General features: G+C 43.4%; 1 protein-coding gene across 2 annotated transcripts in view; it reads left to right on the top strand.

Moving 5' to 3' along the window:
* ABHD3 (abhydrolase domain containing 3, phospholipase) overlaps nt 1–18,157 on the top strand; it is a 169,416-nt gene extending 151,259 nt beyond the window's left edge. Inside the window, exons 8-10 of one of the 2 annotated variants that reach the window (XM_073631452.1) lie at nt 1,484–1,649; nt 17,175–17,349; nt 17,742–18,157. In XM_073631452.1, the coding sequence (XP_073487553.1) occupies nt 1,484–1,649; nt 17,175–17,349; nt 17,742–17,862 (462 nt within the window). In that variant the 3' untranslated portion in view covers nt 17,863–18,157. Of the gene's footprint in view, nt 1–1,483; nt 1,650–17,174 lie in introns of both variants that reach the window. The other variant, XM_073631451.1, reaches the window with a different exon arrangement.
* Nucleotides 18,158–18,939: the final 782 nt, after the last annotated feature.

Below are 18,939 nucleotides of genomic sequence, written 5' to 3'. Positions count from 1 at the left end.
TCATCGTGGCTCCAGCCAGTCACAGCACCGGAGCCGCGATAGCCGGAAAGAAGATGGATGCTTCGTATGAAGAAGGGACATCGGTGACATTGCAGGCTCCCTTGTCAGGTAAGTGACATATAATGGGCTACTATGCGATGCATAGTAGCCCATTATGCTTTACCTTTGCAGGGAAACAAAGAGGAAGTATATCAGGGTTTACTTCCTCTTTAAATGTCACCAACTGCTGTGCTAGGATGATGATAGAAGTTTGAATCATCAGTAATCTGTGGTTCCCAGTGCTTCCAGACACTCAGGACGGCTCACAGACAGCGGTGTAGATCACTTCTGGTTGGAGAGAGAGCGGGGAGGAGCGTGCGTTCGGATAGCCTGATAAAGGAGCATGCATGCTCCGAACGCGTACTCCTCCCCACTCTGTCTTCAACTGGAAGTGACGCACACCGTTGTCTGTGAGCCGTCCTGGGTGTCTGGAAGCACTGGGAACCACCGGCATCCCTGGACCCATCAGCTGCCTCTTCATCAGCGAGAAGATCGTCTTTGCCACGAGCGGATGAACCACATTATTAATCCCACATGCGCTGACAACTCATACATTTTGTGAGTTACCAATTGTCTTTTATGCAATAAAATGTCTTAATAGTGCTGCACTTAGATGGAGCTGCTCTCCTTCTGTCTTTGTCCCTGCAACAGGCATGCCCATCAGATTTGCCATCTCCTTCTATGCAGGAGACAACTGTCAAATGGTGCATATCCATTATTTTGTAGCTATGACAACAGCCCAGAATGAGAAAATAAATCGTCCCACTAGGGGACACAGATAGCAATTCTAATATTTCACCATTCAACCCAAAATTAATAAAATACAATTCTTCTTTGACTCTTAAACTGAAGTTATTCAAATAAATGTATTTGTATCACAAGCTTAAAGTGGATGTAAACCCTCACATATACCCAGTGAATTGAACAGCCTCAGATTAAACAAATCCTCCTACATAGGTTTTACTTGTGTATCTGCAGTCTTATATTGCCTACACCCCTTCAAAAGTGCAGATTGTGTTAAAAATCTTTATTCATCTGTTAGGAGCACAGAGGAGAGGGTGCAGAGACTGCAGTTACAGTATGTGAAAGTTGATTGGAAAAAGGAACATATCCCCTCCACACAGCAGAACTATGTTCTGAATAGACTAGCCCTGTTCTGACCTCTCGCTTCCGACACAAATGTATCTCATATGTTGGGAAAACTTCTCAGAAGTGACTCATGCTGATAACAGAGGAAAGAAGCACCACAGAGAAACGACACTTAGAGCTTTGGAGATAAGTAAACACTGAAAATATATGTGGTTTGCTCAACTTCCATGACTAGGGTTTACAACCACTTTAAGGTAACCATTGTTTCCCATATTAGTTTTGGTGATCATCTTGAAGATCCAGTGATGTCTGAGAATGCTGGCCATCATATTATTTCATTTTGTTCTGTCTGCAGGCTAAGTCAATTAGAGAGTTTGATAAAAGATTTACCTCAGTGATGTTTGGTTACCCTACAAATGATCACTATTACAAGGATGCCAGTCCTTGCCACAGGGTGAAATCAATTGAGATACCAGTATTGTGTCTGAATGCTGTAGATGATGTCTTTTCTCCTGGTCATGGTGAGTATATGTGCAAAACATATGTAAAATATGCATACTGTATATATAGTATATTCATAGCAGAATAACAATGCATATCTCAAAAATAAGTCATTTATGGAGCTCTAATTGGGCTGCAAGAATGGCCTATATGAGCCAGCCCAATGCTTTTACCTCTCAGGAGGACCACTACTTGAATCTGATCAGTGCTTGGTAGCATTAAAAAACAGCCTTCAGGAAAATATCTTTTTCTGACTTGTGCTCTGTACAAGCATATTACCTGTAAAGATGCTTCTCCTAGGTCCTGAAACCTGCTGTGTAGGGTAAAAATCATAGTTTAATTCACAATGGAAAGTTTATCCAGAGCTTTACCTCTGATGTTGTGAGTATGAGAGTAGTGGCTCCTATACAGAGAGGGGATCCTGGCATTTATCCACCTTTCCCTCTCTCATTATTTCTTCGAAAAACAGCAGCATAGCTCCCAACTTTTCCTTATTTCAAGGGACTGACCCTGATTTGGAGTAAAATTTCCTCTGTCCCTCTTCCCTCCTCATTTGTCCCTCATTTTGGTCTGATCTATATAGTTGTATATAAAATACACTATTTATCTTTCAAAAAGTGTTTGCAAGTGCTAAACTTTTCATCCAATTTCTAAATTGTTTTATTTGTAAATTTCAAAAGCCAGTATAAAAGGAATAGTAGTGGTAAAAAAAAGCATGGGTGGGTTTAAAGGAGAAGTGCAGCCTGAGCTCATTTGGCTGGGCTTCTCCTATGGGTCACAGGAGTGCAATTCTTTTTGCACTCCTGTGTCTTGTTTTCAGCAGAAAGCGGTCAGTTCTCTGCTGACGTCACACAGATCAGTCCAGGCACCGCGTCATCCCAACTCTGGGAGTCTGGATCTGAGACAGCCGCTCCCCGCCCCTCCACAGCTCAGCACGCCAGTGAGCATGGAAGAGCAGAGTAGGAGAGTTGCTGATTGACAGTCAGCAGCTCTCCGCTCGGGGAGGTGAGAGACCCAAGCCATCGGTGGTGTTCGGTGGCTTGGTTCTCAGTGTAGAGATGCCTAGGTAAGTATGATTATGGGGGAAAAAAATTCCCATACTTCTCTTTTAACTAATAATTTTTTTGTATAATTCTCCTTAAAGGGGGCATGGCAGGGTGTGTGTCCTATGCCTACATACTTTTGCTAATAGGTGTCCCTCATTCCCATTTCAAAAAGTTGGGAGGTATGCTGTAGTACAGGATAAAGTCTGCACCAAGTGAAAAATAAATACTACTACGCTACTGATAATCTAAGCGTATCTCCCTAAGGCTGTCATTAAGAGCAGGCGTTTGAGAGGTGCTAAAAAGGCCCCTCAAACGCCTATGCACAAGATACAATAGACAGCCCATAGTGCTGTTCACACTAAGTGTTGCGTCGCTTCAAATTTGAAGCCCCATGTTGAGTCAGGAGGCATTTGAAGCCCTTCAATGCCTCCCATTCAAGTCTATGGTAACGCCTCGCAAGTGCTTTGGCAGGCAGTTGCGGGGCGGTTGCGGAGCGTTAAGCTTAGTTAATTTACTGTAACGGAATAGGCATTTGTGGAGCAGTTTTAACGCTCGTCAAACGCTTCAAATCTGCCAACAGGGCGTTTGGGGAGCATTTTTAACTCCGCATTAATGCTTGTTAATCGTTTGTCTAATGCCCATACTAAAGCTCATTGACGCCCATACAAACGCCATAGGAGCTTTTGTTGAGCATTAGAAATTTAGTCAAGTGTGAACAAGCCCTAATATAGACACTCTGTCATATCTTTCCCCTACATGAGGCTGAGACATGCCTTCTATATTCTGTGGTGGAGACAATTTTATATGAGATTAAGCCTGTGGAGTCTGGAAAGGAGGATTTGTATAGAGGAAAGCCTGTTAGAATATTTGTCTAGCAAGCGAATTGTGAGACAGGTGGTGGGCAACGGGTATGGTGAAGATCACCAAGGAGGATAATTTACGTGGTCACTATATTTGGATGCACTTTGGCACTTTATTTATATTATACATTGCACAGAATTGTACTAGACACTTTATTAATTATGGACATTGAAGGAATAGTTTGATTGTTTGATATGAAAAGTTTCGGCACATATGAAATTACAGTCTCTGTGTATTATCAAATTTGTACTTTTTTACGTTTGCTTTTTGCACATGGTTTATTTTGTGTCATTTTTTTTTAACTGTAGCGCAGTCACACATTTTGATTTGTATCCATTCGTAAAACGCCTTGTATTCTGATCACTGAATGCAAACAGTTCTGCGAATGGACAAGGGGAGATACTGCTGTTTTCCTGACCCTCCTCTCCATGTCTCCATTCACAGAACATCTTGTATCTTGTGAACAGTATATAAAGCGTTTTGTTAATAGACAAGGGAAGAACAAAGGGAGGGTAAATAATGGCATCCCTTATCTGTATGAAAACTGCAGCTCTCATAACCCTCATCTTTGCAGAGCCAGAAGTATGGCACTGCCTGTACTTTCCAGCATGAATGAAACTATGATTTTTACCTTTTACAGCAGCGATCCACATCTAGGGTAAACATCATTGGAGGTAATTGTATATCTGGATGCATTGGCAGTTGCATATAATTCTATTATGGAAAGAAAATAATTCTTTATGTGGAAATGTAGTTGACTATTCTCCTGAGATAGTCCGCTACTGTTATTCAGGGCCATAATGGCCACTTGTGCTGTTGTATGACTCTTCTATAGTTTTTCCTACCTTTTTTTTATTTTAATTCATTTTATATTTTCATGTTGTCACTTTACAAGTATCATGTTTGTACTATGTTTAAAACTTCAATAAAAAGAATTTTTGAAATGAAAATAAACATTATTAGAGGGAACTTGTTTGTACACAGCATACATAAGAAAAAAAGTTTTTTCCTGGAATTCCATTTTGAGGAAAAGTAAAAACTCGAGAGAAAATTCCTGTAAAACATGTTTTAACCACTTCAGCCCCGGAAGGATTTACCCCCTTCCTGACCAGAGCACTTTTTACAATTTGGCACTGCGTCGCTTTAACTGCTAATTGCGCGGTCATGCAATGCTGTACCCAAACGAAATTTGCGTCCTTTTCTTCCCATAAATAGAGCTTTCTTTTGATGGTATTTGATCACCTCTGCCGTTTTTATTTTTTGCGCTATACACGGAAAAAGACCGAAAATTTTGAAAAAAAATTATATTTTCTACTTTTTGTTCTAAAAAAAATCCAATAAACTCAATTTTAGTCATACATTTAGGCCAAAATGTATTCAGCCACATGTCTTTGGTAAAAAAAATGTCAATAAGTGTATATTTATTGGTTTGCGCAAAAGTTATAGCGCCTACAAACTAGGGTACATTTTCTGGAATTTACACAGCCTTTAATTTATGACTGCCTATGTCGTTTCTTGAGGTGCTAAAATGGCAAGGCAGTACAAAACCCCCACAAATGACCCCATTTTGGAAAGTAGACACCCCAAGGAAATTGCTGAGAGGCATGTTGAGCCCATTGAATATTCATTTTTTTGTCCCAAGTGATTGAATAATGACACAAAAAAAAAAAAAAATTACAAAAAGTTGCAACTAAATGATATATTGCTCACACAGGCCATGGGCATATGTGGAATTGCACCCCAAAATACATTTAGCTGCTTCTCCTGAGTATGGGGATACCACATGTGTGGGACTTTTTGGAAGCCTAGCCGCGTACGGGGCCCCGAAAACCAATCACCGCCTTCAGGATTTCTAAGGGTGTAAATTTTTTATTTCACTCTTCACTGCCTATCACAGTTTCGGAGGCCATAAAATGCCCAGATGGCATAAAACCCCCCCAAATGACCCCATTTTGGAAAGTAGACACCCCAAGCTATTTGCTTTGAGGCATGGTGAGTATTTTGCAGCTCTCATTTGTTTTTGAAAATAAAGAAAGACGAGAAAAAAAAATTTTTTTTTTCTTTTTTCAATTTTCAAAACTTTGTGACAAAAAGTGAGGTCTGCAAAATACTCACTATACCCCTCAGCAAATAGCTTGGGATGTCTACTTTCCAAAATGGGGTCATTTGGGGGGGGGTTTTGCCACCTGGGCATTCCATGGCCTCCGAAACTGTGATAGGCAGTGAAGAGTGAAATCAAAAATTTACGGCCTTAGAAAGTCTGATGGCGGTGCTTGGTTCTCGGGGTCCCGTACGCGGCTAGGCTCCCAAAAAGTCTCACATGTGGTATCCCCGTACTCAGGAGAAGCAACAGAATGTATTTTGGGGTGTAATTTCACATATTCCCATGGCATGTTTGAGCAATATATCATTTAGTGACAACTTTGCGCAAAAAAAAATAAAAAAAAATAAAAAAAATAAAAAATTGTCTCTTTCCCGCAACTTGTGTCACAATATAAAATATTCCATGGACTCGACATGCCTCTCAGCAAATAGCTTGGGGTGTCTACTTTCCAAAATGGGGTCATTTGGGGGGGTTTTGAACTGTCCTGGCATTTTATGCACAACATTTAGAAGCTTATGTCACACATCACCCACTCTTCTAACCACTTGAAGACAAAGCCCTTTCTGACACTTTTTGATTACATAAAAAAATAATTTTTTTTTGCAAGAAAATTACTTTGAACCCCCACACATTATATATATTTTTTAAAGCAAATGCCCTACAGATTAAAATGGTCGGTGTTTCATTTTTTTTTTCCACACAGTATTTGCGCAGCGATTTTTCAAACGCATTTTTTGGGGAAAAAACACACTTTTTAAAATTTTAATGCACTAAAACACACTATATTGCCCAAATGTTTGATGAAATAATAAAGATGATCTTAGGCCGAGTACATGGATACCAAACATGACATGCTTTAAAATTGCGCACAAACGTGCAGTGGCGACAAACTAAATACATTTTTAAAAGCCTTTAAAAGCCTTTACAGGTTACCACTTTAGATTTACAGAGGAGGTCTACTACTAAAATTACTGCCCTCGATCTGACGTTCGCGGTGATACCTCACATGCATGGTGCAATTGCTGTTTACATTTGACGCCAGACTGACGCTTGCGTTCGCCTTAGCGCGAGAGCAGGGGGGACAGGGGTGCTTTTTTTTTTTTCTTTATTATTATTATTTTTTTTTATCTTATTTTTAAACTGTTCCTTTCATTTTTTTTTTTTTTTTTTTTAATCTTTTTTAATTGTTATCTCAGGGAATGTAAATATCCCCTATCATAGCAATAGGTAGTGACAGGTACTCTTTTTTGAAAAAATTGGGGTCTATTAGACCCTAGATTTCTCCTCTGCCCTCAAAGCATCTGACCACACCAAGATCGGTGTGATAAAATGCTTTCCCAATTTCCCAATGGCGCTGTTTACATCCGGCGAAATCTAAGTCATAAAATGCTCGTAGCTTCCGGTTTCTTAGGCCGTAGAGATGTTTGGAGCCACTCTGGTCTCTGATCAGCTCTATGGTCAGCTGGCTGAATCACCGGCTGCATTTTCAGGTTCCCTGTTGAGACAGGAGAGACAGAGAAAAACACGGAAGACGTTGGGGGGGGCATTCCCTCCCACTGCTTGTAAAAGCAGTCTAGAGGCTAATTAGGCGCTAGGATTGCTTTTACATGAAAGCCGACCGCTGGCTGAAAAGAATGATACCAAGATGATACCTAAACCTGCAGGCATCATTCTGGTATAACCACTCAAAGTAGTGAATGGCGTACCTGAAGACAAAAAAATGGTTAACAATAAAACACAGTAAACGGTAAAGTATAAATAATTGCATACCTGAAAAGCAAACATGATAAAACATAATAACAATAAAACATTGCAGAATAAAATACAGTAAAAAAGAGCAGAACAATAGAGAGAATAGAGAGAGAGAGAACAATAAAACGACAACTATTTTTTTTTATTTTATATTTTTGTATGTGTTTTTTTTTTTTTTTACACTTTTTTTGTAACTGTAACTTTTATAACTGTAAACGGTTCCAGGTTCGGGTCTCTCAAAATGCGATGGCATCTTGGGAGACCCTGTGAAAGTGTGCCTAGTCTGTGCAATGCTGTACCCTACGCTAATACTCAACTAGTGTATGGTAGCGTTCAAAACATTCACCAATGCAAAGACCAGCATTGTCAGGACAGGAGGGACAATAATAGCGGGTGTCACGCCTATATCCACGCTTGCTGAAGACACGACATCTTTTTTTGGGGGGGGTTCGCTGGGTACGGGTACTCGGGAGGACATAAAGAAAATGCCTCTCATGCAGCTGACTTCATTTGGTTGGGGATGTGAATGGGGGAAGTACGGGCGCTGCAGAAGCGGTGGGTTCCCAATTAGGATTGGCGAATGCAGCAGGAAGGGCATTATGGGCACGACGGCCTGTGTTTGTCTTTTTGGTGGCAGCGGGACACTACTTGTGCTTGCCACCTCACCAGCTTGAACTGCACTTATGGGACTCGCCACGTCACCAAGTGTTAATGCAGTGCTGGTTTGACTACGACCGGGGTGTACTAGGCCGCTGGTGCTTGCCAGTTCACCAAAACGCTACAAAAAAAACTGTTAGCGATCGCAGGGATCAGGCCTGACTCTGCGAACGCTGCAGTTATGCGTTTAGTGTTTTGTAAGTGACAGTGATCGATTGATACTGCACTTGGGTGGGCTGGGCCGGGCGGACGGGCAAAACGCAGGTGCTAGCAGGTATCTGGGCTGATCCCGCTAACACTGCGTATTTGGGAACCCTAAACTGCTGGGGACGCCAGTATAGATCTGATCGGATCAGATATTGATCCGTTCAGATACTATACCACTAAGGGAGGTGTACGGTGCGTGCGTGGGTGTTAGCGGTACTGGCGCTAACCTGACGCTGCCTGGGGCTGGTGCTTGCCAGTTCACCAAAACGCTACCAAGGAAACTGTTAGCGATCGCAGGGATCAGGCCTGACTCTGTGAACGCTGCAGTTATGCGTTTAGTGTTTTGTAAGTGACAGTGATCGATCGATACTGCACTTGGGTGGGCTGGGCCGGGCGGAGGGGAAAAACGCAGGTGCTAGCAGGTATCTGGGCTGATCCCGCTAACACTGCGTTTTTGGGAACCCTAAACTGCTGGGGACGCTAGTATAGATCTGATCGGATCAGATATTGATCCGTACAGATACTATACCACTAAGGGAGGCGTATGCTGCGTGCGTGGGTGTTAGCGATACTGGCGCTAATCTGACACTGCCTGGGGCGACGCATATCACCGCCGGGCGATCAGGGGGCTAAACCTTTATTCGGTAATAAACGGCAGGTGCCCTGACACTATAAAAAATAAACGAACTAACCAGTGTCACCCGTAACGGTTATACGATGATCAGTGGTGAAAGGGTTAACTAGGGGGCAATCAAGGGGTTAAAACATTTATTAGATAGTATATGGGGGTCCCTGTCGCTATAAAACGCTGACGGCGAACCTCAATATTTACCTCCCTAACTAGCGTCACCAGCGACACTAATACAGCGATCAGAAAAATGATCGTTTAGCGACACTGGTGACGGGGTGATCAAGGGGTTAAAACTTTATTAGGGGGGGTTAGGGGGGTACCCTAGACCTACAGGGGGCTAACACTCACTGCCCTACCACTTCTAACTGTCACAAACTGACACCAATCAGTAATCAGAAAAAAAAAAAATACTGCTTGGTGTCAGTTTGTGACGGGGGGGGATCGGGGGGCGATCGGGGGGGGTCGGGGGTGTTTTATGTGCCTGGCATGTTCTACTGTGTGTGTGTGTGTGTGTGTGTGTGTGTGTGTGTGTGTGTGTGTTGTGTGCACTTACATGTCTTCTCTCCTCGGCACTGGAACGGAAACTGCCGAGCCGAGGAGAGATGACATTACATCCTCTGCCTGTGTGTACTACACACAGGCAGGGGAGGATTCCGATTGGCTGGGAGCGATCGCGAGGGGGGGGCCACGATCGGATGGTCTCCCCCTCGCCTCTCAACGCTCCCAGTCAAATGCCGACCGCCGCTGGCACCGGGGGGGGGGGGGGTCCGATCGGACCCCCCGCCCGCGGGAGGCAGATCACGTATGGGTACGTGATTCTGCCGCAGTATATCTGCGTTAGGTGGTCGGCAAGTGGTTAATATGCTTAAAACTGGACCTATACTAAAATGGTACCATACAGGGGACAACAGTCTTTTTTTGTATTAAAAAAAAAAAATTAGAAGAGTTGGAATGTCTTTTCTGGAGAAAATATTGCTGCACGTTTTCTCTCTAAAATGCATTTTATATACTAGCAAAGATGCAGATGCGGGGGCGTGGCCAAGACAGGCATGTGAGAAGACGTGTGTCTCACAGCTCCTCCACAGCACAGTGAATTGATCCTCTCCCAGCAGTGATTTGAAGCTGAGAAACGGCTTTCCAGCTGGTACCGATCGGGGCAACACTCCGGACCACCCGCCGGCCCTTTGTACCCGGGGAAAAACAAAGAAAAAAGAGGATTTCATGCAGTCGGAAATCCAAGATGGCGCTGCCACGGCCCAGGCACAGCGCACGCCGAGAGGAGTGGAGATTTCTAAGGGGGATCACAACAAAAAGCTGCAGAAGACACAGGGTAAGGAGCAACAATGGGACATGCTTTATTATGCCCAAAAACTGGGGGGCCCCCATGATCAGGGGGCTAGAGGAAGCCCTGCTCAGCACTGCATGATAGCACAGGGCTCAGCTATACAGGGCCCACAGTGCCATGAGGCAGGAGAGAAGGAGGGACATGGAGAGCAGAATCATGCAGCTATGCACTCTCTTACACAGTTTACAGACACTGACGCTGAGGAAGCTGAGCAGCCAACTTTGGCTGAGATTTTAAGAGCGGTGCATGTCTGCACAGCCTCTGTAAACACTCTCAAGGAGCAGTTTAGGGGATTGAGAGAAGATGTCTCCTTGCTGCGACAGGATTTGCAAAAAATCCGGGAACGTACAACTGCAGTTGAAAGCAGGGTGAGCGAGGTTGAAGATAAACTACCCCCAGTTGCTCGGGAGGCCCATGCAGCACATCAGCTCGCTAAGGATACTAACAATAGAGCAGATGACATGGAAAACCGTCTGAGACGGAATAATGTCCGCATTGTTGGATTACCGGAGAAAACAGAGGGGAGAGACCCCACCACCTTTATTGAGGGATGGCTGCAAGAGATATTTGGAAAGGAGGCCTTTTCCCCGTTCTTTACTGTTGAGAGAGCTCATCGCACACCAGGTCGTCCGCCACAACCAGGCGCCCCCCCCAGACCAATCCTGGCCCGTCTCCTACACTACCGAGACAGGGAGGCGGTGCTGAGACAAGCCAGGGAGAAAGCTAATGTGCAGGTGAATGGAGTTCGTGTATCCTTCTACCCAGACTTTTCTGCGGAGGTACAGCGACGCCAGGCCAAGTTCTCTGATGTGAAAAGGCGTTTAAGATCATTGCAACTTCCCTATGCCATGCTGTACCCTGCTAAGCTGAAGGTTACTGCCAATCGTCAAACCCACTTTTTTGAATCTGCTCAGGATGCTGCTCTTTGGCTGGATCGCAATGAGCAGGCTCTACGTCACAGAGGTGGAGAGGAAGATGGAGATTAGTTTGGTCGTAGCTGCAGCAAGTCGCTATGTTGATCAATGGTTATATTAGATGTGCCGGCTGGTTCTATTTGGAAGGCTCACATTATGTTCACTTTTTGCCCCCTTTTGTTACCCCCCCCCCCTTCCTTTCCCTTTTTTTTTGTTGCCTTTTTATGCTATCTTGTAAAGCTGCAAGAAAAATGCGATTTTTTTTCACGAGAAATGTGGAAACAAAATGCTTGATCAGTTTTTGATTCACGTTGGATCATCGGGGCTTGTCCTGTTGACAGCCTGGACAAATGTTTGGATTATATGTTTAACCCTTTACACCCACAGGCTTCGATTGAAGGACATTAGACTATGGACTTGGTACTCAGCTAATTATGACATGTTTGGTGCGCCTAAATTATGGCTTACAGTCAACATTTGGAGTAGCGGGGAAACCCGGCTGATATTAGACGGGCTCAATATCCCTATAGGGGAAGATTTCAATGTGGTATATTTAATGTATGGTTCGATTTTGCTATATTGTTTTATAGGCACCCTGCTCTTCCTGGATATCATGCTCTCTAATGGCTAGGGTCCACGTGGTGTCTTGGAACATCAGGGGGCTAGGTTCCCCGCTTAAACGCATGATGATCTCCACTTGCCTGAAAAAGCTTCACCCAGCCATATTGTGTTTCCAGGAGACACATTTGACTCTGGAAACACAAAACTGTATAAGATATTCGAGGGTGGGGAGATATATCATTCCACACACACCTCCTTTTCCAGGGGGGTGAGTGTGTTGGTACACAATGCCATAGATTTCCAGGAATTTGACACATGCATAGACTCAGAAGGGAGATATATTTTCCTGCACTGTCGCATAGGATCGCTGCACTGTATTTTGGCATGTATATATATTCCTCCTCCCTTTTCGGCAGAGGTATTGTGGAAGCTGCTGACATATATGGTGAACAGGCCGGACTTGCCATTATTGATTGTTGGAGATTTCAACTGCTGGTTGAGTCCCTCCATGGACAGGCACCCCAGTGTTAGGGGGTCTGCCTCGTTGAGGGAATCACCATTGCTTAGACTACTAAATGAGGTGGGCTGGGTGGATGTTTGGAGACACAGGAATCCTTCGGAGAAACAGTTTTCCTGTTTCTCCAAAACTCATGGGACGCTTTCCAGGATTGACCTAGCAATTTGTGACTCTGCCATGCTCCCATCCGTCTTGGAGGTGATATACAAACCACGCAGTGTGTCTGACCACTCCCATTTGGTGATTAGTTTGATAGTGGCTCCACTGTCAGGGTTGCCTAGGGCACCCTGGAAATTCAATGCCTTCTGGCTAAAGTTATTTACATCCCCGGTGGAGATGGAGAGGAGCATGCGAGAATTTCTGGCTGGGCAGGAGTTTCTGGACTCCCCTTTAATTCAATGGTAGGCGTTTAAAGTTCATTTGAGGGGTTTACTAATTACAGAAATCACTAAAGTTAAGAGAAACTCTTCAGAGCACAGAGAGGAACTTGAAAAGATGGTGCAGGATTTGGAGGAAAAATTTATTCAGGATCCCACTGACTCTGCCAGGGAGTCGTGGAAGTCGGCTCAATCAGCTTATGAGCGATTTGTGTCGTCCACGGCAGAGAAGAAAAGATTTTTTTCCCAGGCAGCTTTCTTTGAGGAAGGGGAAACCACGGGTCGTCTTTTAGCTAAAATAGCAAACTCACAACAACGGTCCCCAGTGATAGGGGCAATTAGAACAAAGGAGGGGAAGATAGTGAGTTCCCCTGATCTGATACTACAGGAACTGGCAGGATTTTATGAGAACCTGTATCTGCCTACTGGACAGTATACAGGGGAGGAGCTTATGGGATATCTAGAGGGCATTAATTTCCCGCAGATCACCACTGAGAATAGGAAGGCCCTGGACGATCCACTTACAGTGGAGGAGTTGCAGCTGGCATTGAATGCATTCCCAAACTGTAAAGCCCCCGGGTCGGATGGGCTACCTATGGAAATTTATAAGCAGTATGCTGAAGTACTCCTTCCTAAGCTCCTGACTGTGTTTAACACGGCCAGGGCTAACGGAACTCTACCCCCTTCCATGTCCACAGCCAATATTGTTTTGATATTAAAGCCTGGTAAGGACCCTGTCGACCCTGGATCATATAGACCCATTTCCCTGTTACAGAGCGATATTAAGATACTGGCGAAAGCTCTAGCAATTAGACTAAATAAAGTCATTACGTCGATAGTGCATCCAGACCAGGCAGGATTTATGCCAAATAAATCTACGGCAGTAAATCTCAGAAGACTTTATTTGAACATTCAGTCTCAGGCAGACAATAAGGGACAGAGGGCTTTGCTCTCATTGGATGCTATGAAGGCCTTCGATAGCATCGAATGGGAGTATTTATGGGGTGTTCTTCAGAGGTTCGGATTCGGGGAGACGTACATTTCCTGGGTCCGTTTGCTTTATTGTGGTCCCCAGGCAGCCATTAGAGCATCAGGCAGAATGTCTCTGGCCTTCGCGCTAGGTAGGGGTACGAGACAGGGGTGCCCTTTGTCTCCCCTGCTTTTTGCGTTGGCCATTGAGCCCCTGGCCATTAAAATTAGAGATCACCCGGGTATTGATGGCTTTCGTTATGGGGACAGGCATGAGAAACTGATGCTCTATGCGGATGACACCATGATTTTGCTGGGAGATGTCGAAGACTCTCTTCAGGAAACCATGGCCACCATAACGGAATTTGGTACTTACTCGGGACTCCAGATTAACTGGACAAAATCCTCCTTAATGTTACTAGATGAAGGGGGCAAGCCACCCACTAACAACTCCATACCCCTGTCTACATCCTTTCGGTATCTGGGGGTTCAAGTGACACCGATGGTGAGAGAATACGGGAAATTGAATATATCCCCATTACTGCAGAAATTCCGAGACCGGATTAAGACATGGAACTCACTGTGTTTATCGATAGCGGGAAGGGTGAATCTGACCAAGATGATCCTCATGTCCCAGCTATTGTATTTACTTCACAATTCTCCAGTGGTGGTCCCCTTGAAAACATTCAGAATGGTAAACTCCCTCTTCCGTCTGTTAATTTGGAAGAATCGCCCTCCCAGAATCAAACTTGAGCACCTACAGCGTCCTAAAGATGAGGGGGGATTGGCCCTACCGAACCCATGGCTTTATTACTTCGCAGCCCAGCTTCAGCACCTAATAGGGATCATGGGTGGAGAGACAGATAGGTTAAGTATCGTTCGCAGTTCCTCTGAGATTGTGATGCTACATACGGTAAAGCGAGATTCGGTGCCGTCGGCACTTGAGTCTCTAGCCTTTGGAAAACCAAATAAGGTATACCCGACCTACAATCTTATCCAGAAAATCTGGAACAAAATTAGATACTTGCAGGGGGTGAGAGGATACACTGACATTAGCCCGATATGGTCAAACGGGACTTACCCTGAAATAGCGCAGTTACAGCACGGAGCACTATGGAAGAAATATGGGGTTGTATATATTAGAGATATTTTTCAGAACGGTATTTTGCTATCTTTTGAGGCTCTGCAGGAAAGACACGGCTTGCCATCCAAAATGAGGTTCTACTATATGCAACTAAAACATGCGGTGAAGGCTCAGAGCATTGCTTCCGAGTGGTCCTTTTCACCTACACCGCTAATTAACTTAGTCCTGAGAGCTACTAATACAAAAGGTTTTATCTCGCAATGCTATAATATGCTCCTGCAGGGCTTCATATATAAACACCCCTTGAAAATGATGGAGAAGTGGGAGAGAGATGTGGGACAGATAGATGAGGACCAATGGGAGGAGATCTTACAAGCAGTGCCCATGAGTTCACTTAATGTATCGCAGAGGTTAACACAACTGTATCTTATTTTTAGAGTGTACTATACCCCACACAGACTGCACCAATTGGGTCTTAGAGACACCCCGACGTGCACTAGATGCAAAAGAGACCATGGAGATCTGATTCATCTTCTGTGGCGGTGTCCGAAGCTTCATCCCTATTGGGGTGGAGTGGTGGATACCATTAATAGGGTGTTCCAGATCTCTTTGCCTACCAACCCAAAACACTGTTTACTAAATGTGCTTGAAGCATTTGAATGGGAAGAAAGTGTTAGACTAGCAGTTACTAGGCTTCTATTGATAGCACGTAAGATGATAATGGTACATTGGATATCAGAGGACCCTCCCACAGTCAAGGAGTGGATAGCGGCAGTGGGGAACATGATCAGAATGGAGAAAATGGTATATCAGCACAGGGGGTGCACCCGAAAGTTTGAGAAGCTGTGGGGACCATGGCTAGATGTACTGGGACTAGTCCCGGTGGACCTGGTGATGGAGAGATTATTGGGTATTAATGCTGACTAAATGTTTTTGAATATACTATTGATTAGACTGATGAGCCGCACTTTGAATATTGATTCTGCTATAATGTATTGAGAATTCCTAAACTATGCAATGTAACTGAGTACTGTTGAAGCCTGGACTTGTAGAATTGTTTATGTTGAACAAAATAAAGTTGTTTTTGGATATAAAAAAAAAGATGCAGATGCAGTTTATATACTAGAACATAAAGAAGCATATAACATGCACACCTGAAGTGGCATGCAGTAACCATGCAAATCATTGTGTTAAAGGAAACCTATCATGAACAAAACATGGAGGTTGCCTTTGCTGACGTATTCCTCTGAAAGGCTGACTGTCATACAGATTTTTTAATTTCAAAACTGTAAAATGTGCTGAAAAGGCTTTACTTTCACTTACTGGCTTTGCTTACTTTCCTGACACTAACATTCTGTGAAGCCACACTGCTAGTCTTTTTTTTTTCATTCAACCCAGTGGGTTTCGTTCAACTGACAGCTCAGGTCCGATGTTAGTACAGCAATCTCCGCTGCTGTTCTGTTGTGTTCTGACAGGTGGACAGCCACGCTGCCAGAACACTCCGATCAGTTCTCTCAGTCATTGGCTGAGAGTGCTGATCGGGAGTCGGTCGGCAGACCTTTTTCAGTCATGCCCTACACTCGGGCCAAATGTCGGCCGGTTTCTATTGAAGCCTGTGTGTACAGGGCTTAAGAGTCTTTTGTATTACTCTCATTAAAAGTGTACTTTAAAGAGGAAACGGTTGTTCATTTTTTTCATTACCATACAATAAATAGCCAAAAGCATGTCACCCTTCATATTACTGAGTTTAGGTGTTTTCTGTGAAGGGTACTGCTAATTGCTACAGCATAGACATTTTAGACAATTGTGCATTTCAAACCTTGTGTTAACAATATGGGGAAGGACAGCTCCATAAAGACTTGGTTTTATGTGAAGAAGTCGAGTGGCCTGCATAGAGCCCTGACCTAAACCCTACTGAGTGCATTTGATGAACACTGGAATGCCAATTGCAGGTCTTCCTTTCCAACATCAGTATCTTGGATAAAGGTGGCCAGCAGGCTCCCACCTTGAGAAAGGGGGCCTGTGTGTCCCCGAAACCTTGATGGTTTTTTTTACTGCATAAGCCATGTTGCTTTTTTTTTTTTTTCATGTTTTCATCAGGAATACATTTTCTAGCATTCGGACCACACAATTTAGGGCAACATAGTGTAAGTAAAAGTAAAGCTATCCATATATGGTTATATTTCTCTCGTTCAACCCACTGCCAAATCAATAGATTCCTTCATACAGTGTAAACAGCATGGATGGAGGAATCTTCACCGACAGCTATTGTATTCAGTCAGTTGCAGCACCACTGGCCAACAATGTTTCGCCTGGCTCAGTTGATTTTTCAACTGAGTTTTGTCTAGCTCAGTGATTTCTATAAGGCCACCAACAGCTCAAATTTTGTCGCGTTCAACAGGAATCAAACGTAGTTCGAGGTGTCTATGGCCAAACTTAGTTTGACTATCACATAAGAAATGACACATAACACTAAATACTTGGCTAGTAATAATGTTTTACATTTTTTCTTCACTTTAGCAATACCAGTGGAATGTGCCAAACAAAATCCAAACGTTGCTCTGGTGCTTACCGCCTATGGAGGCCACATTGGATTCCTGGAAGGCATTTGGCCAAGACAGCAAACCTACATGGATCGTATTTTCAAGCAGTTTGTTCAAGCAATCTTTGAGCATGGCAATGAAATTTCAAGCATGTAGCTTCTTGAGATTATGCTGTTTTTGTTGTCTTCTATTTGTTGTTATACAAAGGCAGGCTCTGAAAAAAAAAGTCATTACAGCTTATGCACAAGTTAACCCTCTAGATGCTAATGACTTATGAAACTATACCTCTAAAGAAGTACAAGGGTTAACAGCCAATTGGAACAAGCAGGCAAGCCAGCGAACAGAATTGAATTCTCTCGTATTCAAAACTAGCAAATATTTAAATATATACATATATATATATATATAGCAATTATATATATAAATTTTGTAGCAAGAATTTGCATACAGGAATGTTAGCATTTTGTATTTACATTTTTAAGTGTTACCAAGAATGACCTTAAGTATATTTAAGCTCTGCATATACTGAATTGCACTTAACCAGAATCATGATGTACACAAATACACATTCCTCAGGGTTTTCATATAGACCACTTTTTCTGCCTAGAGTTGCAAGCATTACCATAATACAGTTTGAAGGATTATCAGATCCTGATTTGTGTTAACATAATGCATGCTCATGAAGGCACTGTACAAAGCAAATGTAACACAGCATATGTGAATGGATAATTTAACCTTCACAAAGCATACTACAGAATGAAGGAAAGCATGGATTGTAACAGTATTAGACTGACTTTTTATTAACTTATTGCATATAGCCTGTAAGACATCCAATGTATAACTTATTTTATGTTCTAAGCCATGTTTTTTTTGCATATTTATTTTATAATTGGCTGATATCCAATGAATTCCAAAGTGTATATATTTTAGTTTATCTTCAAATAAATAGTGTAATTTTAATCTGCCTGCTGCTGTGTCCAGTGATGTTATTCTATGAGCATGATGGTCAATATTATGTTAAAAGATATCTAAACACCAGAACAGCCCTTTAGTAAGGGGCACAGGAACTTTACCATGGGTTCTATGAGGCTCCCTTCCAATGATTATACACTGGCAAAAAAAAAAAGGCTACAAGGACATCCCTCTATACCAGGGATGTGCAATTAGCGGACCTCCAGCTGTTGCAGAACTACAACTCCCATGAGGCATAGCAAGACTCTGACAGCCAAAAGCATGACACGCAGAGGCAGAGACACGATGGGACTTGTAGTTTTGCAACAGCTGGAGGTCTGCTAATTGCATATCCCTGCTCTATACAATCCCTTCCACTCCCAGGTAGCCCCATTTTTTTTTACTAATGAGTTGATGGACCACTTCTCTCCACTAAGAGAAGTTTTACTCTTTCACATGGAATTGTTCCTTTCTGATGATCCTTTTATCAAACTTCCTGGCTGTACTATAGCCACTGTGACTTCCTCTGCAGCTTCCTGGCTCCTCGGCTGAGCCTTGGAGGACTGGATCCCACATGATGGAAGAAGCAAAGCTGCCTGTAATGTTGCTGGAATGCATTGTATCCTGTTGGTGGTTCATACTTGTGGAGTGAGCCGCAGGGTGCTTTACAGTTCCAGGGCTGTGGTCTGCCAAACAGAGCCCTGTCCTTGAAAACCTATGAGGGTGTATGTCCAGTGTGGAGGGCAAAGCCATGGTGAGGTTTGAATACTGGGTGGAAGCCGTTTAAACAT

The sequence above is a fragment of the Aquarana catesbeiana genome, linkage group LG05 (assembly GCF_042186555.1).
Source record: "Aquarana catesbeiana isolate 2022-GZ linkage group LG05, ASM4218655v1, whole genome shotgun sequence".
NCBI classification, from domain to species: domain Eukaryota; kingdom Metazoa; phylum Chordata; class Amphibia; order Anura; family Ranidae; genus Aquarana; species Aquarana catesbeiana.
This window is presented reverse-complemented; position numbering and strand designations above follow the sequence as displayed.